Source organism: Bactrocera latifrons, unplaced genomic scaffold (assembly GCF_001853355.1).
Source record: "Bactrocera latifrons isolate USDA-ARS-PBARC rearing strain unplaced genomic scaffold, ASM185335v1 scaffold_188, whole genome shotgun sequence".
NCBI classification, from domain to species: domain Eukaryota; kingdom Metazoa; phylum Arthropoda; class Insecta; order Diptera; family Tephritidae; genus Bactrocera; species Bactrocera latifrons.
The window spans coordinates 75,091-101,132 of NW_017535385.1; the positions used below are offsets into that span (position 1 = coordinate 75,091).

General features: G+C 37.8%; 1 protein-coding gene across 1 annotated transcript in view; it reads right to left on the reverse strand.

Annotated features, from left to right (window-relative positions):
- The window catches only part of LOC108967412 (putative uncharacterized protein DDB_G0271606), a 66,185-nt gene that overhangs the window by 8,019 nt on the left and 32,124 nt on the right, over positions 1–26,042 (reverse strand). Inside the window, exon 4 of the mRNA XM_018930800.1 lies at positions 15,018–15,068. Within this exon, the coding sequence (XP_018786345.1) occupies positions 15,018–15,068 (51 nt within the window). The remainder of the gene's footprint in view (positions 1–15,017; positions 15,069–26,042) is intronic.

Consider the following 26,042-nt stretch of genomic DNA (forward strand, 5'->3'; position numbering starts at 1 on the left):
AGTTATAGACGTGTAAACATGGAGTTCACTAACGCCGAAATTCGCGTTATTTTAAAGTTTTCCTTCGTTAAAGGCAAACCCGCTATAAAAACCTTCCGTGAGATTAATAGTGTTATGGGGGGGAGGATGGTACTCTATCAGTTCGAACTGCAGAGGAATGGTTTCGACGATTCAGAGCGGGTGAAAACGACACCATGGATAAGCCAGCCGGCGAAAGACCTGTGACGACGAATACCGATCAAATCATAGAAACCATAGAGTTAGAACGGCATGTGGCATCTCATGACATCGCCCAGAAGATGGGATTTAGTCACCAAACCATTTTAAACCATCTGCAGAAGGCTGGATACACAAAATAGCTTGATGTTTGGGTGCCACGTGATTTGACGCAAAATAACCTTCTGGACCGAATCAACGCCTGCGACATGCTGCTGAAACGGAACGAACTCGACCCATTTTTGAAGCGGATAGTGACTGGTAACGAAAAATTCATCACATACGACAATATCAAGCGAAAACGGTCGTAGTCAAAGGCCTGTGAATCGTCCCAAACAGTGGCCAAGCCGGGATTGACGGCCATGAAAGGGAATCATCCACTATTTGCTGCTCCCATATGGACAGACTCTTAATTCTACCATCTAGTGCGAACAACTGGACCACTTGAAGCAGGCGATCGACCAGAAGCGACCAGAATTGCCAACAGGAAAGGTGTAGTGTTCCACCAGGACAACGCCAGACCGCACACTTCGTTGATGACTCGTCAGAAGCTACGGAAGGGAGGTTTTATCCATATAGCCCGAGTGATTACCATCTGCTCCTGCCTATGACAAACGCTCTTGTTGATGTGAAGTTCAACTCAAAAGAGGTTTGTGGCTGTCCGAGTTCTTCGCAAATGAGGAGGGGGCTTCTACGAGGGTGGTATTATGAACAAGCCGTCTAGATGGAAACAGATAATTAATCGGCGCAATTTGAACAAAAACCGATCACTGTTACACTTTTTATAAAGCATTGAATAAAGAGCAAAAAAGCGGAAGAGAACATAACATGTAGGTATGTATGTAATATGTATATAACCACATACATATGTATATTAAAAAGCATGGCAGAGCATATAATATGTGGTAAAGATAAGAGTATGACGCAACTAATCGGATTAGTGTAAAATTTTTACGGCTTTTACATGCAGCTTTACATGTGTAAGTACTCGAGTGCATACACACACACGCACACACCTGTTTTTATTTCATCGCATTCGCTTCGTTGCGTCTACAATTCCATCCAATTACGCGCCAAATTCTCCTGGCACACACAAATCCGCTGTCAGAACAAAGAAATAATTTCATTAAACACACTAATTCCTTTGACGAATTCGCGCGCGGCGATTGGCTGCTGACCTTCGTGTGCGAGCAACAGAGATTTCGCTTTGTCAAATTCTTTGTTTTCACTTTTTTCAGCGACAATGACAAAAGCTAATTGTTTTTGGCCCTTTTCGATGAAATAAAATAGAGTCAGATCGGTGATGGCTCTTGTTTTCTTGCTATCACCATCACACCTTAGACTTTTTCTAAGGTGTCTAGAGTCTTAAGTCTATGCGGACAATCCCATTTCGATTAAGCCCTTGTCCGCGGCCAACATTTGAAAGAGAAAATCTTCAAAAAATAAATTTGAAGTTTTTTCTTTAGAAAAGTAAGGAACATCGAAAAGGATCACTCCTCATAAATAATTCTATCTGCACTGTTAAAATCGAGTTGCTATATCATATCTATATATTTTGGTAATATTAACTTACACTTATGCAACTCAATACAAGTAAAAAGCGAACCCCTCATTACAGATGTTAGACACCCGTCAACAATTCTAACTAAAACGCTTTTTTAACAATTACGCCTAATAAGCAGCTTATAAGGAGACAAGTCATCCACATAAAACTTATTATTTCCGTTATTTGGGCTATTAAAATACCATTTTCAAATATACTTAGAACACTTGCCATATAAAATGAATTATTTAAGTCCTCCAAATCTGGTCCCTTCGACGGCATATCTTCATACTCACACTCTCCTCCGTCTGAGCAGAAAGCGAACATTTATGTTTCCGCGTGAAATTTGTGCGAAATAAATGTGTCAGTTGGAATTTATCTTCCACTGACACACACTCACTTACGGTTAAAGGACTTTTTTTGCCGGTAGCACTGCGTGAAGCGAGGACTGGGTGGGTATTGTTATCATTTTTAAAGTGCAACATTGCCATTTGCAACAGCAGCGGTGGCACTCGAGGAGGATGCAAAGGAGATTTGTGGGTGTAGTAAAGGATACGGGGCGGTACGAAATCTTTATAACTTGTTCTTTAAACTATAACGTGTTACCTAACAAAGGGTGTTATTACGAAATTCTCAAAAAGTTGCGATTTCTGGTTAAGTTTTCGGCTGTAAGTAAGCATGGTTATGGCAGAGAACAGAGAACAGATTTCAGTGGAATACCCGACCTAACGAGGGTGAGTGCACAGGCCTATACGAGCGCATGCAATCAGCAACAGCATGAACCAACAGTTGTCAAGCAGACATGAAGAGTGCACATTTGCCGTCATCGGCGTCGTTGTCGTTGTCCTCATTGTTGCTTGTTTCCGCCGCCTGCTGCCGCCTGCCGCCTGGCCAATTAACGACGAGCACGAGCTCGAGTACGAGTACGAGTGCCATAACAACACGCTTACGGCTCACTGAAGCGGTCAATGACTGGCTGCTGCCGCATTGTTGTTTTTGCAAATGATGATGTGCTATATGACACAATAATGCACAATCGCAGCTCTGACGGGTTGACACACTTGTTGTTTATACTACCGTTGCTGTTGTTGATGTTGCTGCTGCTGCTGCTGCCGCTGACACTGGTATCTGTCATTGTGGCGCATAATGCGGCGAATTCCACATTTACATTTGCATTACAATTTTGTTGTTGTTGCTAGAAGAAAACCAACTCTCCGATCTGTAAAGCCCTTATGTACCCCACGCGCCGTCTTCCGGGGTGGCGACGACGGGAACTGCGGTGGGCAGCAACGGCAACTAGTCGGCATATTGCAGAGTATGCAACAACAACAAACACAATGCAGTTACATCCGATAGCATTCGAGTGTGGCTTAGAAGAGGCTCTTCTTCCATGCTGTGTGGGGGTTGTAGGTGGCCGCAAGTGGTCTGGCGGAGTGGGGCGGAGTGATGGCCAAATCAATTGTGTGCGCTGGCCGTCGTTGATTGAACTACTTAAATGCAGACGTTGGCTGGGTGTCTACTAAGTACAAAAGTGTCTTGCTAAGTGCAATCTCAGGCAGTCTGAGGCGTGTAGAAGCGAAATAGGGTGTTTGAGGCAGATATTGCGCCGCAAGCCCCATTTTACCTCTGCAATATAGCGAGGGAGTGTAAAAGAACCAACAAGTAGGTCACTCTTTGTAATTATAACCAAACCTTTTAGACATTTGAAGCATAATTTGTTTTTATAGAATATTTATCAGAGACAGCATACAAAAATTCTTTCTAAGAACTTGCAGTGAACCCTGGCATAATAATTTCTATGCAATAGTAATTTTATTACAGAACAAACAATAGGTCATGTTTCAAGGCCCCCGTGAGATATTTTTTCAAATGAATAAAGACAATACAATTAAAAATAATCACTGCCTGGCGAGAGCGCAGGCGAGATGCTCTATTTTTCATTTAATTATTGTTGTTGTATTGTAAACTACAAGTATAGCTACTTTTCGCAAACCCTAAGCTGCAAAATAAAAGTAAAAAGAAGATTCGTTTTCTACATCACTAATTTTTTCGATTAACGCAAATTGTTCTCACGAAAAATTAAGTTCCCTGAAAATTTCACACGACTGTATTGCGACCTTTATTTTCATAACGAACGTATATTGAAGACTTTAAGCTCAAAACAAAATACAGTTAATGAGTCAATTAAAACGAAAAATTCGCTCTTTAATCCCAAACCGCTTCGTAATATCGGTTTGTAAAGAAACTTTTGCCATTTGCCGCCTAAATAATTAAATTCGTTATCTATAGTCTTTGAGGTAGGCAGAGAGGAAATTAACAGTGACGGGTATATGTGTACATATATATGTATGTATATGAATAGTAGCGTAATGAAGAAAAAGTTTGTAGTATATTTAAGTATTAAATATTTTTCGCCTGAAAAGAAAGTGTTTGCAAGTGCTTTCTCCCAATTTTCGTCTCTTTCTAATGTCAACTGGTTGCGGGTCGAGCATATATTTTTTTTTCATAAGGCATTTTTTTTTTTTTTTTTTTTTTTTTTTTTTTTTTTTTTTTTTTTTTTTTTTTTTTTCTTTTGTCTTTTTTTTTTTTTTTTTTTTTTTTTGTTTTTGAGTTAATATTCACAGAGACAAGATGCTCACAACTACAAGTTTCGGACTCTCTAAGCTTCATATGATTAGTATAGCTCAAATAGAGTCAATTTTTAGAAGTATTATTGAGAAAGTCTATAGCGTTAGCCAAAAGGCAAAACAATGTATCATCAAAAAAATCGAATTATAGTTTTTAATTGCTTCCGAATCACTACATGCAATGTGTGGCATAAATTTTTCAGCTTCCGCTGTCAGACATAACCAATATATAACCACTACATAAGTTATATATAGCTAATATATAACCAATACATAGCCACTTTACCACTAACCAAAACTCTAATTTTGTTTCAATATGAGAGCTCTCTATTGTATCGCTTTTCCTTCGCCTGTAAATTTATAAAAATCATGTTACGTTATTTTGCACTTCAAATGACGATTTGTGGATCAAAATGATTAACAAAGCTTAGGATTCAATAACAAAAAGAAAATTTTAATGAAGTCAAAACAGTGTTCGGCCTAATTTAAAAGCAAGAGTTAGAAGTTACTTTTTTGGGGACTCAGCGTTCCAAAGACTTTGTGGTTTCTTCACAGGTGAAGTTTAACATAAAAACCGTTAAATAACTGTTGAAATATTTTCAGATTGCAACCATTCAATAATATATTATCGCTGGCAAATTATTTGAAATCGTATAAAAGCTTTGAACTTCATACTTAAGATGCCAGAGCAATACTTTTTCGCACAATAACTAACATTTTAAGCAAAATAAAATTATTTAAATAAACTTAACGTAAATATGTTTGCTGTATTAATCTTTACACAGACATTTATGCAGATGGCAGATAAATAGATATATTACATCAAGCTTAGCTGCGGTTATGGTGTGACATTCGCTGACGAAAGCTTTGGCGTGTTCATTGACGCCGAAAGTTTCACCAAAGCAATTGCCATTCAAAGCAAAAACTGTAATTATTGTAATATAAATAAAAGTGATCAATATGGAGACAATGTGATATCAGATTTCATAATATTTTTGCCTATTGCCAACTCTCATCTACTATATATAAATGCCTGTTTGTGTATCTGCGTGAACCCTAAGCACTGTTATGGAAATTATTAGTGGCTACAATATGAGATTGGAAACCGCAAACACCTCAAAGTAAGAGAAAGTTAGAGGTTATCTGAAAGAAATCGCATTACAATGATCATTTGATATGGAAAGCTTCACATTACTTTGTTGTATATGTATTAGAAACATCGATAACGTACAATATGCCAGCATCTTGTGTACAGTTCAGCAAATTAAAGTGAAAAAATTTACATAGCGATATTCTGAAACAGCTCAAAACATCTAAATAAATTATACTATATCTTCGCATCCTTTAGTTGTGGATTATTCTTAGTAGGGAAAAACGATACTTATCAATCTATAGCGGCAGTTTCAAAATGGACTGCGTAGTAGGGACGAGGGCATACTACGAGGATCTTGATCTACATATGTATTTCACTCTATCCGTTTACTAAACTCAACTACCATCTTCCAAGTACTCCGAACGTACTAGGCATAGAGATGCCCTGAGAAGAGAACTAGAGATGGATAATTAATGAAGTCGTTCATGCCGCGTTATTCCCGCAAAACTAATACGGTTGTGTAAACTGACGTTGAGCATCACCAAAAGATCGGCCAGGATCGGTAAGGAGCGCTCCAAGCCGTTCGATACCATATCGTGCGACTTTGAAATCAATATATTGCTGAAGAAAATACGAGCTGCATAGCTAAATAGAAAAGGTATCACCTTCTATAAGGGTGTACAGTTAGGTCTTCTTTTTCTAGACTGGATAAGGAAGTGAAGCATATTGGTCTGGTTGTGACCCAGGCTAAGACGAAATATCTCCTGTCATTAAACAAACAGTCGTCACTATTGACAGTCATAACTTCGAAGTCAGAGAGAGTTTCGTCTAACGTTAGACTCCAAATCCAACGCAGAATAACTCATGGCAAAACTAGATCATCTTTCAGTCAGTCACAAATTCTATTATTTTCATGACAAAGTGTTTTTTTTTTCAGAATCCACAAAAATATACATATTTATTCAGCAAAGTGCTTTCGACTTTCAAATGACGTCTCGAAATATTCAGCATTCTACATATATGTATGTAATTCTAACGATTTTAGGTCAAGAGAAAACCAGTTATTGCCAAGAATATTTAAATGAAACAACAAAGCGAAAAACACTTTTAGCAAAATATTATTCCAAAAATATCCGAACATAACGGTAAATTTTGATTATACCGGATGATACCCCAAAGCAATACGAAGCTTAAGCACGAAAATAAAATTTGGCATTTTATTAAAATACAACAAAACTTTTTTTTAATTTTAATTTTAGTTTTTTTTTTTTTTCAATTAGCGCACACATAGATTTTAGTATCATTGTGCATTTCTGCGCGAGCACGCGACTATCTCGATTATGGTGTACAAGCATTTTGTATACAAACCCATGAACAACAAAAACAACAACACAGTTTCGCTCATTCAACTCAACGGACGCCAAATGCTGCCGATTTCGATGAATGAGAGCAAGCAAAATGCTGCTCACTGTCACGCGCAAGAGACGGACAGGTTTGTGGAACTCAGATAAAATAGCGAATCGCATGCGTGAAAACGATTGATGATACCAAAGTAGCATGCGATTTTTTAATCAAAAGTAGCGGTGAAACTGAGAGTCATGAATGGGAGAGCACATGGAGGACTTCTTTGAATGGCGCTTGTTGTTACTCACCCACTTTCAGGGGTGGAAATGCGAATGCTGATTGATAAAAGCAGAAATGGGAAGAAAACATTTATTTGCCGGTAGATGACAATGCATAGCGAGAAGTGATAACTGCTGACAGATAAGCAAGAGATGAAAGAAAATATTATGCGTGTTCTTTGTGTGAAATTTTTACTGCTGAAAAAGTATTAAATATCCATGTTTATACATTTTCAATGCGAACAATGCGTTTGAAGAGTTCTATTTGGGGCATGAAATCGTATTCGATTTCTATTTCTGTATTAGAGGCCTTGGCTTCAATACCGCTAGTTTATCTGCCACCATGCATTGCTCAATTTCAATTAAATGCGATTAAAAACAGAGTCTTTTCGCCGCTCTTCCACTTGCAAGCGATGAAAATGTAATTGGCAGCCAGACAAAAACCGAGCATTTCCGAGAAAAGTGAAACGCCAGCAATTAGTGTTATATGCAAACGTTTAGGTGTGTGCGTTTAATATGAGAGTTCAAGATGTTAATAACTGCAAGTCAGTTCAACGGTCTTGCAACCTACAGAAAGCTATGGATTCAGAAAAAACTCTATGTTGAGGCATATACACACATAGTACATACATATGAGATATATTAGTGCATAGATGCGAATCATTGTGAACTGCTGATAAAATGTGCCGTCTCGAGTTGTGGAAGGCAGTTGCTAATGTGATGTGGCTTGTGCGAGGCCTGCAGGAAAAACATAACCCAAAACTTAAATGAACTATTTTTTCTAAATTTCAAACTAATTCTCTAATTTAATCGCAGCTTTTAAAATTTTAATTTTAAAAATATTTTTTTGATTTAAGAATGTACAAATTTAGTAGTATTCTTTTGCATATCTTTTTATATCAAATTAGGACATTGTAAATAATAGTAAAAAAAAATTTACAAAATATTCCAAAAGGCTTCAGTGTATTATAGTCATACGATATACCAACGAATAGGCGCTTATGACATTTTTTTATTTCCTACTGGGTCTTTTCAGTAACTTCTAAATATATCGCCACAAATTAAGCATTATCTAGTAATAAACACCACACATTGCTGGGAATGAAGAAAAAGCAAGCAAACCACAAATTGAAAAGTAATTTTGTAATGATAAAAAAGAAAATTACGAAGAAATTAGAAATCATTGGCAGTCAGTTGCTGTGAAATGACAGAATTGTACAACTAAGTATTGAACTATGAACAAAATATATGAGGAGTTGAATAAAAAATTTCAAATTTTTTCATAGTACAGTTAATAACCAGTGGAGACAGTTTGGAGCAGAAACTAAAATATTTAGAGAGCTGAAGAAAGAGTTTCAGCCGATTTATTCAGCAGAGCCTTCAGATCAATGTTGCTGAGCCAACATTCAGCTCAAAACCCGAAAGATGGTTATCAAACCAGTCATCAAGAGATCAAAAACCTTTCGCTCGAAAACTTACATCTCCGACTTACAGATGCGTTCATTGAGAGAGAACTTTACTTCCCAGTTGTCTCAGTCCGAAGTACAGCGAGCGCACAGTATTCTGCGTTAGACTTCAAAGTTAAAACTGTCAACAGTGGAGTGGAAGCCAAGTCGAGAATGCGGCGACAGTTTGTTTGATAACAGGAAATGTCTCGTCTTGTCCTTGTCCACAACCAGACCCATACGTTGCGCTTTCTTATGGGAAGGCTGGCTCGCTGTTCTAAACACGGTTATAACCGCGTAAGCTTTGCCTACRCCAATAGAGAAGAAGAAGAAAAGATCAAAAAGTCTTTCATCGGCAAAAAGATGTTGAAGGTACGATTGAAATGTGGCAAAAAGTATTATCAAATGCTGCCAAGTTTTTGGAAAAAGGTTATTTTAAGTGATGAGAGCAAATTTGAATTTGAAAATAAGAAATGATATGAGATGCTCCAAATTAAGTACAACCATAGCACCATTAAGTTCAGAGGGGGGCCTATTTTACTGTGCTGTAGGTACCTGGTAATGGTCGAAGCCAACACGAAGGGAGAGTGCAAGGTGCAGATGCTGATAAAAATTTACCGTCCTAAATGCAAAATATCATATGCGCTGAATATCAACGACCGCAAGGGAATGCTCTGTTGCAAGACCGATTCGGCTTCATGAGACAAGACAGATTAAAAATTATTTGAAAAACAGCGACTGGGAAGTTTTGCTAATTGTTCTTCTGACTACCATTTGGTCGACGCAGAACAGTTGATTGTAATTGATGGCAATCCAATAACTCACTCACGAACTCTATTTTAATTTTTATTCGGAAACCTTAAGTCCTTCATAATACCTTTAACTCTTCTTAAACTCCATTGTCTTTATGGCTTTATGAATATGAACTCATCGCTTCATAACTCTAAAATAGCAACACTGACTTAAATGGTCACTCGGCAGTATTTCCGAAGAAAATGTAACAACAACTAAACTAAAATATTTTCCTTACTTTCATAAATATAATCAAATTTGTTTGCCAATTTTATAAAAAAAAAAAGCGAAATTAGCATTCCCACATTTTATAAACTTGCAGGGTATAGAAATTCCCACCAAAGCACGTAATGACCACAAAATGCACTATGCGCCAGTCAACACACAGCAATGTATACTTTGCGGCGCCAAGCTCCATGCACCTATGCTGGCATCGAGCGGTTGTACGTGTGCAACAAATAGCGCCAGTATTTGCATTCTAACCAACCAGCTCGGGGGAAGTTTCTCTCTATCCATTTTAAATTCGAAATTACACGCAAATGTGGTATTTCCATATCGGTTACTGTTGTGTATTGTCAGAGGACTTTTGTGCGGGAAGCTGTTTTTAATTAAATAAACAAATGCGCCGCAATGTAGGCTACGCAAAGCGCCGGCTCATGCAATACGCATGTGAGATTATGCGGGTTTTCAATTGAATTGCAAATATTTTCATATTTATTGCAACATATTTTCGCATGTGTGTAGATGTATTAAAAAACTAATTACGATTTCACTTAATAAAACTGGCTTTAATCCGCTCAAAAGCTCTATAAAAGTACGTTCATGGTTAACATATATAAAAATAGTTATAGCAAGTAAATGAGTGATATAGTAAAGTGATATATAAAATATGATCTTGGTATTATCTATTCAACTTAAAAGTGGAAATTATTCCATTCATCACATCCAATTGCAGGCAAGAAGACGCACTGTTATTAGACAAAAATTATTTCTGAATTTCATTGATATTTTTTACATACTGAAGGATAGAAGTAAACCGCAAGTTCGGAAATATTATATTTGTATTGACGTGATTTTACCCGATTTGTGGCACGAGGACATGCTGTCAACACAAGAATATTGTCTCCGAACTTCAATACTATAACTCATACGTCGACCGATATGTTCAGTAAAAAATCAGCCAAATGTACTGAGGACCAAATATTCAGTATCTGGGATATTGAAAAGTTTTCGACCGTTTTCGACAATTTATGGGCATAAGATTAAATACCTTAATCTGTATAGTTGAAGTGAAAGAATGAGATTGTATTTAAAGTTAAGGAAAAGTGTGGTTGTTGTCGGAATTCGCACACATACAAAATTTGGTTGAAATCAGTCGGATAGCGCCTGAGATAACCTTCAGCGAATTGAGGTTTTTTCGGTTGTTGAACAGTTTTGACGTTATCTTCACGTCTCGTCCCCAGTAATCATGCGTTTGACGAATGTGGGGTTCTCAGCTACCTTACCAAACACCTCGTTTGCGTAGAGGTCGTAGTAATTTTTATAAGAGATTCAGGTTTTTTGGTATGATTCTAGCATTTAAACGCTTCATGTCCGAAACAAGAATTAAAATCCGCAAACTTTTTCGTTGAACGACTCGCGTGAGACAAGTTTTCGATAACTTCACGGGCTTCACAGCATCCTTTGGGCTAATCAAATACTTGTTTTCAAATTTTCACGCAAAATAGAACAACGAGAAGATTTTCAAGGTAAAAATCGTCAGACAAATAGTTCGTGTCAAATTTGGTGTTCTATTTTCAGCCTCTTTAGTTTAACAGCCAGGTTGTAACCATCCACAGACAATATTTAAAAATCTAAGCCTTTTTAGATTACTTCTGTCAGCATTGATATTTTTATGTTTTCTTCTCAGAGCTTTAAATATATGGCAGACTTAAACTGTATTTTAAACCATGCTAGTAAGTGTCGAACAATCCTGAAATATCCTTAAAGCGATTTAGATTTGAGCTCACTTTAGAAATATTAGAAATGCTATGCCGATTACTGCTATTCTTATTTTTTTCTTTTTTTCGAATACCATTTGCACCAACAGCACAATTTAAATTATATTTCCTCTTTAAAAAGTTCTATATATCATGAATTGTCCACAAGGAAGCAAGTGATGTTACCACATAACGGTAAATAGTTGAAACTGTTCCGTAGAGGACACATAACCACTTGCGAAGTACTATATTTACAAAAAGGAAACTCGCATCGTCCACAAATACACACACACACAGCCACACACAAAACCACAGGTCCGGCAGTGTGTCGGGGTGAGGAAAGAACAGGAAGTACTGCAGGCAAACTATTACGGAAATGAGTTGGCAACGTACGTAAATGAGTGTTAGAAGTGCAAATAGGTTGGAGATTAAAACTAAGAACAAGCGAACGTCTCAGCAAGCGCAGTCGTTTTGTGGTCAGGCGGAGAGGACAGGATGAACAGGGAGGACGGGTTTAGACACCACGACGAAATAATAATAAATGGCCGAGTGAAGACATACGCAATGTGCAAAATGTTTCGCTGAAGCACAGGAAATGCTGTCGACAAGCAGACGACCCTTAGAAATGCAGCGGCGAAAGCTTCGAGCAACGCTGTGCCGAGTATATTAAAAGTTGCTATAGTTGTTGGGGGAAGTGGCAAGTAGCAATATATGTGTTGCATACTGGCGAGCCATAAAATATTAATTTCATTGTTTTATTTACACTTGTAAACGGCTTTCGGCTGCGAACAAGTCGCTTCAAGTGAAACTCATAAATCGCCGTGCGCCTAAAAGCCTGCCACATTTAAAAGCATTCCTGGCGCCACATTTATTTCGCTCGCTGGTAAGCGCGCGCACAAAACATTGCAGAGCAAAGCCAAATGTTTACAAAACGAAGCGAAAGCAAACAAATACCTTTCGAATTCCGCTCAAGGTGAAGTTCTCTGTTGATGTATATTTGTTTTGTCGCTTTTTTACGCCCGATACATATGTGTGTGCTTTTATTTCTGCGAAATAAAATAAATTTGTATCAAGCGGCCATTTGCAGGCAGTGTGACAAAAACAAAAGTGTAAATTCGGTAGTCACACGCACACATACATGTGTATATATAGATACAGATATGCGGCTATTTGCCTTGTAACATTTAACTCCTAATACAAATACACTTATGTATATTTGTAGACGCCGATTTTCGATACTCGCTCTGTGTATCTGCGCCAAGATGGCAAGTTGCCCAGTTCGCAACTCGCACAGCAACAACACAACGCCACTACCCAGACAATAGCGACCAGACACGGCAGCGCCAGTCAAGCAGGCAACCGACCAGCACCAGTCAGGGTCCCGTCGTAGCCGCTGTGAAGCCTTTGCCAGAAGTTGGCGGCAAATCAAAAAGTGGCGTCGCATTGTAGGATCCGGAGCATACCAAAGGTCGCTCGTTGTCTAGTAGCAGAGGCGCACTGCTCGGCACAATCGTTGGGTGTGCTTTTGGGCTCGTCTGCCTTCTTCGCTGGCGGAACACAGACAATGATACATGTTAGAAAATTCGCCTCATTCTATTAGTATTCGTAACATTTGTTTCGCATTAAAGCAGCTCGGACACATTATCACAGTTTCTTCTTTACTTTTATCGGGAAATTTCGTATCCGTTATGGCAATTTAGCAGCCAGTTCATGAGATGAATAATTTTGTTTGCTAATAAGGGTTCAATGCACAGCAAAGCAGATACATAAGAGTTGTGCTCAGCCGCCATTTTCCTTTTATTACAATACAAATGTGGACATATATAGTTTGTCAATATATTTCGACGCAAAAATCACTTTTCTGTTGGAGCCGAAACTAGAAGGAAACAGAGCACCTCTCATTGTTTTTATTTTTCTCTTTTCTTTCAAATGCGTAATGCAATTCCCAAATTGGATAGCTGACATAGCTAAATATATTCGACATTGCGCCTAAATGTAGGCAACATTTGCTGTTTTAATTATCCAAGCTCTCAATTTCTACAAAATTTTCTAAAACTGACTGCATCCATTGAACTCGGAACTAGAACAAAGAAATCCTACTTATTCTCTATACTTTGCTCGTATTCTTTCAAATGTGTAATGCATTTCGCGAATTGGGTGGATCACTTAGCTAAAAATATTTAACATTGCGCCTAATTGTAGGCAACATTTGCTGTTTTAATTATCCAAGCTCTAAATAAAATTTTTAAAAACTTTTGGGTTTTAATTATACAAGCTCTCAATTTCTATGTAATTTTCTTAAAGTGTCTAGTCTACATACCAAACCAATTAGTTCTTGGAAATTTATTATGTTTTCCACATATTAAAGTACTCTTCACCGGAAAAGCTTTACAATAACAGGAAATCACACTGCTGCTTAACTCCCTTTCATCATTATTTCATTACCCATAATCACGACTTAAAGGATTTATTGCAATATCCGTATGCTTTAATTCAGTCGCTCAAAATAAAAATGGTGAAATGCAACAAACATATCTGCAAGAGTAAAATATAATATACTCAGTCAAGGAGCAGAAGAGCAGTGACGACTCGCACGAGGAGACATGTGGCAGACCACAAGATAAGCATAAAATGAAAGCCGACTGTACGGAAGGATAAGACCAACGGTTGAATTTTATCGGTTGCCCAATGAAGTGTGTCTCCTGAGGTAGCTTTATGGTTATGTACATACCATATGTACACAATAATATATATGTACTTACTTATTGTTAAAATATACGCGAATTCCAAGCGTTATGAGCTTATCAAATTTAAACATATGTATGTCAAATATAAACGTGTTTTTGGTTATAAATTTCTCGGGAGAATTTTTTTAAGTATTCTTATAGAAATTACAGCAACAAACACCGAAATCCTTAATGTTTCTTTCCATTTACAGCGCAATGCCCGGAAAGCATTCGTGCAATGAATAAAGAATTCTATTCATTCGAGGAGAAATAGAATAAAACTGGACCAAATCATTTGACCCCAAATGAGGGCGAACCACACACACACACACACACTCATAAGTACTGAGCCTTATCGTTCATTGAAAAATCGCAGAAAAGATTGAGTGAGGAGATTTCAACGCTTCACACGCAATAGCTTGCATCTGCGCTAATCAAGGGGCAGATCTGCCTTGCAAACAAACTGAGAAAAGCGGGCAATGGAGGAATCTAAGGCATTTATGTGTGTGGGTGCAACCATTTTCACACCAACACATAAGCTTGTGGGTGCACAAATTTAAAAAGTATTAAGCAACAATATGTACACTAGAAAGAGGGCCATTCAACCATAGCCGGATCATTAGTGGGTGATGCAATAGCAAACTATTTAATGTCCAGACGGGATGTTAATGAAGAAGCTCGTATAAAACTCTGCGGCTTTTGTGGGGGATTTCATATGAGACATTGCGACTATTTACGTTATTTTAAGTTTTGGTTTGGGTTCGAACAACAAGTGCTTGATGATGATGATGGTGGAAGAAATAAATAATAAATAAATAAAAATAGGTGAAATTAAACTTACGGGATTGCAGTGTGGAGACTGTCTCTTATACACATCTAGATGTGTATAAGAGACAGAACAACAAGTGCTTGATGATGATGATGGTGGAAGAAATAAATAATAAATAAATAAAAATAGGTGAAATTAAACTTACGGGATTGCAGTGTGGAGAATTGTGAATTTTGGTGGTTTGGGGACAACTCACCTGAAAAGAGAGAGAGAAAAATGTATTCAAAAATAAAATCAATTTTAAGGTAATTAGATAATATTGCGGAAATTTTTGATGCAAAAGGAACTAGTTTCAAAAAAAAATTGTTATTTGTGTGTTTGCATATTCTTAAAATGCTCAATTGTGTACTTAAGGCCTGCAAATATTCCGGTAATGAGCTTCTACAAGCCTTTACGTTAACCCAACGTACAATAATGTGCAATAACCACGTCTTGGACGGCTATCAACGCCAACCGATGATCAACACAACAATAAAATAAAAGAATTGGTCCTTGAGAATCAACGATTCACTGTAAGAGATCTTACTGGCAGCTTTGGAATAGCGAAAGAATCAGTGAAAAACGTTGTGAAATGTCATTTGGATCTAAGAAAAGTCAAACCACGATTGGTTCCAAAATCACTAAATTTTTTCGAAGAACAACGTCGCGTCAACGTCTGTGAAACAATGCTTTCTGAGCAGCAGGATGTCATGAAACGTAGTATTACTTGCGATTAGTCTTGGTTTAATGCTTACGATCCGAAAAGAGACGGTCTATCGGCCGAATATCTTGGGAAGGGTGAACCGAAGCACAAAAAAACTTCCCAAAGCAGGTCAAAAATCACTTCTCACCCTCACTTTTTGGGGGTTTACGGATTTAAAAAATCGAACTTTTTTATTGTCTTATTATATTCTACAAGACCTCTAGAATATTGTCTTTAATTTTTAAGTTGATCCTAGTAATAGTTTCGGCGATACAGCCTTGAGGACTTGTGCGCTCGAGGTTAGCTAGGCTAAGTGCAAGTCTTTAAAGGCGTTTTTCTCGAAACTGTTTTTGTAGTCGATTGGCATGATTCCTCGAGAACTACTCAACCGATCTTCATGAAATTTTACACATGTATTTGAGATACAATTCTTAAAGACTTGAACGAAGAAATTTCTTTCGATAAAAAACTATTTGAAAAAAAAAATTTCCGAAATTTTCATTGAAATTTTAATTTTTTTTTTTTCTTTTTTTGTAAAAATGTCTGCGAAAAATCCAATTTTCGGTGTTTTTCCTTCGTCCAAGTTCTAAGTTAAGGTTTTAACTGAAACACGTATTTTTTCACTTTATGTGATCCGGAAAGGAGTTATCCTGCCAACGAGAGCACATCATTTTTCCGAGGATTCGCCGGAAATGGCGTCGCAATGACCGAGTTTAAAACATTTTTTCCAAAAATTTCAGAATTTCTTTGTTAATAGTGTATGTTTGCAACATTAAAAATTCTAATAAAATATTTAAGTTTTTATATGAGAAAAAAATTGTTGAAAAAGGCTGTTTCTTACCTGAGGAAATCCATATAACCTTTTAAGGTAATTTGTAATAAGAACTTTTCTCATATGTACAACTCTTACATCATTTGGTTTTTTATTTGACAAATGAATAGCGGTGCCATTGGGCACAATCGCAGCATAGAAAAGTAGAAGGTGCATGCCACGCACTGATTGTTAATGCAACAAGCTGTGTAAAATCGCATTGTGCAAAGCAACAGCGAGTCACCACAATTCGAACAATATTTCTTTATTCTTCATTACAATTTTTGTTCTTAAACGTTAACAACAACACTAATGTAATTACCAAGTAGTTGCGAATTGTTCGCTTTGGCGGCTTAACATAATGGCAGAACAGAAACTTCAAAGAGTGCCAGAGCCAGTACAATGAAAGCCAAAGGCAAATAAGAAATCAATAGACAAGCTACAGGAAGCGCGCCGGTGGGTGGTGCGGGGTGGCTTCGGCTGAACAATGCGTGCGCACAGTGAATGGAAGTCGCCTCCTTGTACTTAATTGCAGCGCTATATTGTCTATAATTCGCCGACAATTGGCAGCAGTCTAATGAAGAAATGAAAAAAGACAACAAAATAGAGAAACAAAAAGGAAAAAGGAAAAAGCAAAAAGCAAAAAGAAATTGGAAAAGTAAAGTGAACGCAGCAGCCGGCGCCCGCAATTCGCAACTACTTAGCCGTGCCTTGTGGCAGCGATTGCAATTAATTCAGTGCACATAAATAATTTTTTGTAAATAGTGTGTAACGCGCTTGAACGGCAGCAACAGAAACAGAAACAGAAATATTAACAAAGCGGAGAAAAATGAAAATAAATTGCCAATACATGCGCAATTGATAAATAATGCAAACATGGCGAGAGAAGTCAATGAACAGTCAAGTGCTCCATTTGTAGCGGGGCGGCGGCGGAAAGTAAATATGTAACGGCATAATACACAAACAATGATTGGCCACACAATTCGCAATTAATTAAGGAATGCAAAGAGCACTTGCAGAAGAGCCGAAAACAAACAGCTTCATACGAGGGCGCGCAATCGTTGCAATCGCAAGAGATAAAGACGGGCGTCTGCGCGCCTCTCCGCAGCGAACATTTTCCAATTAGACGCATAGCGATCCAGAAGTGGAAGGAAGGGAAGTGGAACGCTACAATCGTAGTTATTGTGGCCGCTGCGCTGCAAATTCCTGACTTACGAAGCCATTACATGTGTAACTGCACTTGAATGAAGTTGAGGGAGAATATTTATGGAGGAAACTTTGAACGGCGAATTATCTTCAAGGCGTTATTGGAAATATATTTTTAAAAATAATAATTGGCTAAGCAAATTGCTTGACCTATTTGTTGTTTAAATGCAGAGGACCCAAATACTTCGTCATTGTATCATGTTCCGACAGACCTCTTATGATTAGATTTAGGTTTTCGTCACCGATTGAGGCTACTGAGGTCATTAATTTACTGGTTTTAGCAAGATTGGCAAAAAAAATATTGACATTTCTTAATCACGTCATGGAGGAGACTTGCATCTAATCTATGCGTGATCTTCCTGTGCGACTTTGATTTAGCGCCATCTGTATGTCATTAGGGAAAGTCATCACAGCTGATTTGGACATTTCAAAGCGAAAAAAATGTAAACAAACAAATAATTAAATTCACCTGACATCTGAATAATACTGGAGCTTAAAATCAGAAAGTGCGTCCATCATTTCCATTAAATGAAAAATATTAAAAACGACAAACGCACACAAACAAACGATTTTTATAACAGACATTAGAAAAGTGGAATAGACAGACATACAAATTTGTTTACAGAATCAGTTTATAGCTAAAAGTGTGCTTCGATGATCAATTAGCAAGTTTCTTATGTGGATAGAAGCGGGACCCTCAATTGTACGATACAACGCGTATGTATATATAGAGGATACTCCCTTTCTAAGATTGGCCAGTATGAAACCTCTGAACATACTGACCTTAATAATAAATTGCTAATATCGCCATTTATAAAGAAATCCTATATTAAACCAGAAGTATTATTTGGCAAAAAGTGAATATAACGGTGATATAATTTTATAAAGCAAAAATTTGGAACAGTGCCCATCTAAACATTCCCGAGTATAGTTATATCTGTGTTACACTGTGCATGATAAAATATGTATAATCAATCATTCCTGAAAGCAATCATAAATCGACAATAACAAATAAAATATATAAACAAGATCGCCCACAGTTACTCATACATACAAATATATATATTTACATACATACATACATATACACACATTTGAAAAACAAACGAAAGCTTATATCATATCTCAAAATAGTTTTCGTTTTGCATTGACTCATTTGCAATCGGCGAGCTTATCGCGCTTTTAGCGAGACAAGTTTCAAATATAAATATTATATAATATATATACATACAGACATATACATACATATAAATTTATAGGGATATGATAATCATGGCGCAGTCAAATTTGTATTTATTTTATTTTTAGCAAATTATTTAATTCGGAGGATAAATGTGTTTTTAATGAGCAATAAATAAAACTGTAATTGTAGGGAAAAGCTTTGCAATAAACAAATTGCATTATTCACATACATATATAGTATTATATGCAGTTATATATGTAGATTGGTGGGAAGTTTGTTAGCCGCACATGAATCGGGTGTAAATTAACACATCACGTCTTCCACACATTAGCCACATTTCGGGAATTTTTGTATCAGACGTGCAAGCAATGCAAAAGTTATCAAATCAAAGAGTATGATATATGACGCATACTATGCATACTATGCGTCATATATATTTAGAGATGTAGCAAAAGTAAAAGATGTTTCTAATTCTTTGCGTTGCTATTTTGAAGTGTGAAAAATCGCAATTAGCGAGTTTCTTCCTTATAACTGTCATCATTGAAATCAAATTCTTGTGCCGAATATTGGAAAGAGCCTTCGGTGATAATTGTTTGAGGCGAGCAAGTGCTTTTGATTGGCACAAATTATTCAAAGAGGTTCGAGCACACGTTGACGACGAACCGCGTTCAGGACGGCCATCAACAAAACTGATGATCAACAAGTCAATAAAACAAAGTAATTGGTTATTGAGAATCGGCGATTAAGTCAGAGATCTTAACAGCTTCGTTGGAATATCGGAAGGATCAGTGAAACCCATTTTGAAAGATCATTTGGGTCTAAAAAAAAGTGAAAGCATTGGTTCCAAAATCACTCAATTGTTTCGAAAAACAGCGCCGCGTTAAAGTCGGTGAAGCAATGCTTTCCGACGGCCAGAATGTGATAAAATGTATTATTACTAGCGTTTAGTCTTGGATTTATGTTTAAGACCCGGAAACATCGAATATCGTGGCAAAGGTGTGCCGAAGCCGAAAAAACCCCTCAGAGCAGATCAAAAATTAAGGTTATGCTGACAGTTTTCTTCGATTATCGAGTTGTGGTCCCCGGCGAAATCCTTCCGACCATCAGTCTGTCAACAAGTCTACTCTGGAAGTATTTTAATACTTCAATCTTTGAAATGTTTACTGTCAAACTCCACATACAGGCTCAAAATGTATATGAATCTGTAATCAGCTCTGACCAACACTTTACACCAAACTAACCTAAAATGTACTAGACATACATATTTCAGCCCTTTTACAATTTGGTTATACCTTATATTTATATGATAAGTGATTTGTTTATTTATATCGTAATTCATTTTGGCGGACATACATACCGCATATGTATAAAGTATGTACGACGCTGACCCCGCAAATTTCATCAAGAGAATCTGCGCATTAATCGCGCGAAATATTTGCCTATTAAATTTACATACTTTTCCAAGTATTCCACTTTTATGAGACATGATTTAAGTTTATTTGTTTACGTTAGACTTGTTTTTGTATTATCTAGCGATGTGCATATGTACTGGCGTCTCACCTTCTGCCTTGAAACGTTTAGTGTTTACCTAACGAGGTGTGATCTTTAACACGTGGCCGCAAAGTTTTCTACTCAAAACACGCACCGAAATGAATTTAAATGCGATAAGTGGCAGAGCAGCGCTGCTCTAGACTTGCTTCTAGTTTAAGTGTGAAAATCGCTCAGTTATATTTATAGTTATAGTTAGGTAAATGTTTGAAATGAATTTGCTCAGAATTCGCGCGAAATAAATCGCGATAATTGCGAACTAGTTCCACATTCGATTTCCATTTTTAGTTTTGCGCAAAAAATATAAAACATTAAATATTTTTGAAATCAACTTTAGTGGAGCCCCAATTTTCGAGATCAAAATACCTTCAGACTACCCTAATGCGCACATTCTAAATCCAGCAGTGTTCGCATCACACGCATATGTGAAAGGAATATTACAGCCACTTTGCTTTGCCACCCGAAGTGTGCAATTAAGCGCCACTTGAACGCTTAAAAATGTTGAAGTAATTAACGAAATTATGCAAGTTAAATGTGTGATGATGCCACACAGCAGTTGGCAGTGTGGGCAAATCCACCAACCACAACAGCAGCATTGACATTTTCAATTAATGTTCGCTGGAGATAAAAGTAATAAATACTCGTGTATCCACATGCCAGTCAACGAGCAATAATGGCGCCCAGGAGGAATGAAAACTGCATCAATCAAACACACACACACCCTCACCAGGACAAGCGCAATTATCAAGCACACATTAAGTGGGAGGTGAGCTTGGCATTTTTTATTTTTTTAATGGAGAGAACGAGCACAACTCACCACCATTGCCTTTCACTCACAATTATATAAGTATGTAGACATTCATGAACCTCTGTTAGTCTACTCATAGAGAACCGACTAATTTTTCGTCGATTTCAAAGCTACTTTTGACAGCACGAAGAAGCGCTGTCTTTATGCAGCTTTGTCTGAATTTGGTATCCCCGCAAAATTAATACACATGTTTAAACACACATTGAGCAAAACCAAAAGCTCCGACAAGATTGAAGGGGACCTCTCCTAGCCGGACAAAATATTTCGAGCTGCAGATCGGAATATACTCGTAGAAGGTACAATCTTCTACAAAAATGTTCCGCTGCTGGCCGCGCCTTTAGTCTGCTTCCTCCAGTTGTATAAGGAAGCGAAGGAGGTGGGTCTAGTAGTGAACGAAGGGAAGACGAAATATCTCCTGTCATCAAACAAACAGTCGTCGCACTAGCGAGTTGGCTCTCATGTCACTGTTGACAGTCATAACATCAAAGTCGTAGATAATTTCCTCTAACAGCGCTAACAAAGTCAATCTCGAAATCCAACTCGGAATAACTCTTGCCAACAGGTGCAACTTCGTACTGAGTAGGCAATTGAGAAGTAAAGTCCTCTCTCGTCGAACAAAGACCAAACTCTACAAGTCACTCATTATTCCGGTCCTGCTATACGTTGCAAAAGCACAACATCTGATGAGTCGGCATTACGAGTTTTCGAGGTAAAGGTTCACCGGAAGATTTATGATCCTTTACGTATTGGCAACGGCGAATGCTGCAGCCGATGGAACGATGTGCTGTATGTCTTCCGAATGAATAAAAACACCCCAACTGTGAGAGTATTCGACGCAGTATCAGCCGGCGGAAGCAGAGGATGGGGAAGGCCTCCACGCCAATAGAAAGACCAGTTGGAGAAGGACCTGGCTAAACTTGGAACCTCAAATTGGCACCATATAGCTAGGAGGAAAAACGATTGGCGCGCTGTTGTTAACTCGACTATAAACGCGAAAGCGATGTCTACGCCATATGAAATTTGCTGTAACTGTGAAGGGTATAAAGCTTCGGTTAATCGGAAATTAAAATTTTTTCTTGTTTTCAATATTCAAACGTTTGTAAAAGTGGCAAGGCTTGCTCTTTTCGTATAAATTAATCAACTAGAAGTAATAATCACATATTTTGAAGTCAATTGTTTATTTAAAATCACACGCGCCATTATTCACGAAACAGTTATTTGCATAAATTGCTTCCATCTGCTATTCAAGTGGGAGATTTAGTGTGTGTGTGAATGTGTGGAGGCACACCTGCAACATTAGAATTCGAAAAATCTTAAATATGCGCACCTTTGCCATTCAACCGGTTGATGGATATTGTTTATCCACAATATACAACAAAACAAACACAAAATCAATAGTAAAATTAACAATAACAAAAAATACTTAATGCTATGAATTTCAAGGATCATTAGGTTGATCCCACACATTTTGAAGACGTGCACTTTATTTTTTATGCCAAAAAGAAGAAAATGTCGGAGACTTCGTCAAGGCGACGAGGGACGAGGATTATTGCCAAAGATATCGGAGGAAGTAGTTCAGATCGGACCGCTATAGCATAGAAGCTACTATACAAACTGACCGCTTCAAATCAAGACAAAGATCTTTTTTTACCTTTCTATTCTACACGAAATGCACCTGTGAAGGGCAGGCATGTCTGCAGAGAATGAAATATAATTTCCAGGCACTCGTTCATAACGGTACATATGTATATATAAACGACGTGGATGTGGAGCTCTGTGCCAGCAGTTGCCTCATAGTTCACCAAGGTTGCAAAGGCAAACAATCAACAAGCAGGTTTATGCATCTTTTGCCCCACACACGTCCACCACCACCAACAAATAAACCGGTCTACCTACACATGTATAACATAATAGAATTACATAAAAATATTAATAGTTAAATTCAATTATCGGCGAATAATGGTGTTAATTATAGCCGCTGCAACAACAAATGCAATAAATGCGCACCGCAAAATTTATTCAGGCCAAATATTTGAATATGAATATGGGGAAAACGAAAAAATCAGCAGTTGAATAATTTGTATTTTTCATTTGTGAGACAAAAGCTTTGTGTGTTGCTCACTTAAAGCCAGCTTTATCAGATACACATGGCAACTCATGGCGGTCAAAAATATATTAAGTTGCGAAGTGCAGTCAAAATGGGGTTTCACATCTTTGATGTAAGAGTAATGGTGCACAATTCAAATTTTAGACATAGATGGCAACGCGGCTCCGAAATGTTCAACTGTACCTCTGCGGTACTCATATTGATATGATTTCCCTTTTTAGGAAGATGATAATGCCATTTAATTGTTTTTTTATTGGGGTTCTTTCAAGTTACTTCCATTGACGACTATTACTTATATTGAAATAAATTTTAGATTTCAGACAGGTGACAACTATCAGCTTTGTTCAGTTAAAAAAAAAAACATATAACAAAAGTAGACAACAATCTGTTAATCTGGATATAAAGAGGATCACCATTCGAGGTTCCCTTCTTTTTTAAAGGAAAAACACAGGAACTTAAAATTTTATGGGTAATGTTCGAAAGAATATTCTTTGGCAGTACTTTTTTGAAGATTATCTCTTTCAAATGTTGGACGCGGCTACATCTCAGATGGTTTCTCAGTTGAGTCCAATTTTCAAGGACTCGTTCGCCCATCTCGATGGTACTTGGCGAATGATGAGCTTCATGTTCTGCTTCAAGACCTGGCTTGAAGCGAAATTGTCCGCATAAACCTTAGAATTTTCATATTCGTACAGAAGAAAGTCTAGCAATGTGATATCTCATCGTCTTGGTGCCAATCGACCGGCTCAAAACATGATATTATCTGCAAGGCGCAGTGTGTAGACAAACGTTCTCTTTTCTGGATGGAATGGCAGCTCTTGAATCTCTTCAGATAACTCTTCGGCTTAAATGCGGCAATTTTGCATGTTTATATTCCCATTGAGGCAGAATTGGAAACAAAATTTGGATCGAAAACGTCGGATCTTCTTGCAACTTATCAAGAGCCTATAGAGCGAAGAAGGGAAGGAATTAGAATCCATAGGTCGAGCCATTATTGGATTGTCTTTGAAGAGATAGAGACCGAAACAATTTGCATTTTGACAATTTAGAAATTACTACAGCTTCAGTTGCACATCGAATCTTGAGGTCGTAGTTTGGCGTTCCTTTCTCAAAGCAGCAGCTTTTTCGTTGTCACTGTCAGAGGCAGAGCCATCAAGTACATTAGCTAAACAACATGGACACACGCTTAAAAACTCATTTAATTGAATAATAAAAGTTGATTTTAATAAAAAGTCAACAACAACGAGCGGAGAAGAACACAGTCAAGACGATAGCAAAGGAAAGTGAGAATGAACGAGCGAGTGCCATATGTACACAGAAGCAAGTATCATTTACACAGCTTTTTTCCGTGAATAAGATACGACCAAGTGCCAACAGCTTTTTGTATGCAACTTGTGTCACACACACACACACACACATACATACATACACATGGATGTGACTTGTAAGGTACCCTGCAAGTGCAAATGCATTTGTGAGTGTATGCGTGTGACGCAAACAAAAAGTTCTAGCACTCTCTTGGCACACCGCAAAGCCATGCACGACGTTGCTTTTGTTGTTTTATTTCGTCTTGCTTCGGTAGAGCCCTCACGCGAAGGTGAAGTGGCGGCGGCGAGCGCTGCAAAGTGCACACTTTCGTAAACAACAACGCGAGTGCCGTAAACAACTGCGATCCAGCAGTCAGCGTCGGGCGGGTATCATTCGTGAGGCGGCACGAGGGGCGCTGGGCAGGCAGCTATTCGCCGTCAGCAGTCAACTGTGCAAGTGTCATCGTCATTTATCATTGACAAGCAAGCGATTACAATGAAATATTTATAAATTGCACTCGGACATGACTACAAATAATGTGCACACACACACACAAACACTCTCGCACTCACACTCACACATTTGTGTGTGCATTCATGAAAAACTAAAAGTGCTACATTGTCTTGCGTTAGGTCGGATGCTTTATCGTCGGCAAGTGTTGCCACAATTGCGCTTTAAATGCCACATGCCGGACAGAGGGAAATTTATGAAGACATTTGTTGTTGCTAACGACAGGTGTGCGTGTATTTGTGCTGATGTTGCAAATTATGACTGCCAATGCACTATTAAGCTGGTAACATTATACACGGGCGTTAGCGCTACTTGTTAACTGTTTTTTGGTTTGACACATCATTCGAAATACTATTTTAGCAATTATATACATACATATTTGCATGAATTAGACCCAATCGTATAAAACTCAAGCGGTACACATTTACACTGAAATTCTATGTATCTCACGGCGGAGGCGGAATAGTAGAAACGCAATATGCATAGCTTCTAAAGCCGGATTTGTCGAATCTTAGCACTCCTCTCATTTGTCTTTTACACTTTATACTTTATCTTTGCTTTTAAAGCTTTCAGCGGGCAAGAACTCAAGCGACACACCTTTCAGAAATGACTCAAATTGCCATTTTTTACACTCGCTTAGTTATTGATGACTTTTGATTGCATTTGATTGCGCTGCCTCAATTTATTTGCACACGCAAGGACTACTGCGAAAGCCAAAAATTTCGATCATTTTCATATTCTTTATGCATGCAAAAGTTCGTTTCATAATGGAAATTACGACTAAGCGAAAAAATTTGGGATGGGCGCCTGCCTCTATGTGGAGAAGAAAGAAGTAATGTGGTCGTGAACTAAAATACTCAAGCGTTAATTATATATTTTCCAAACTAATTCCTTTGCAAATATTCGTCCAAGGAAGCTACCCTAAATCTTCTTTGTATGCGTAGATACCGCTTACGCTCTCCACCTGGAGAAACGCAGTGAAAGTCTTCCTGTTCCTCTGCTTTCTC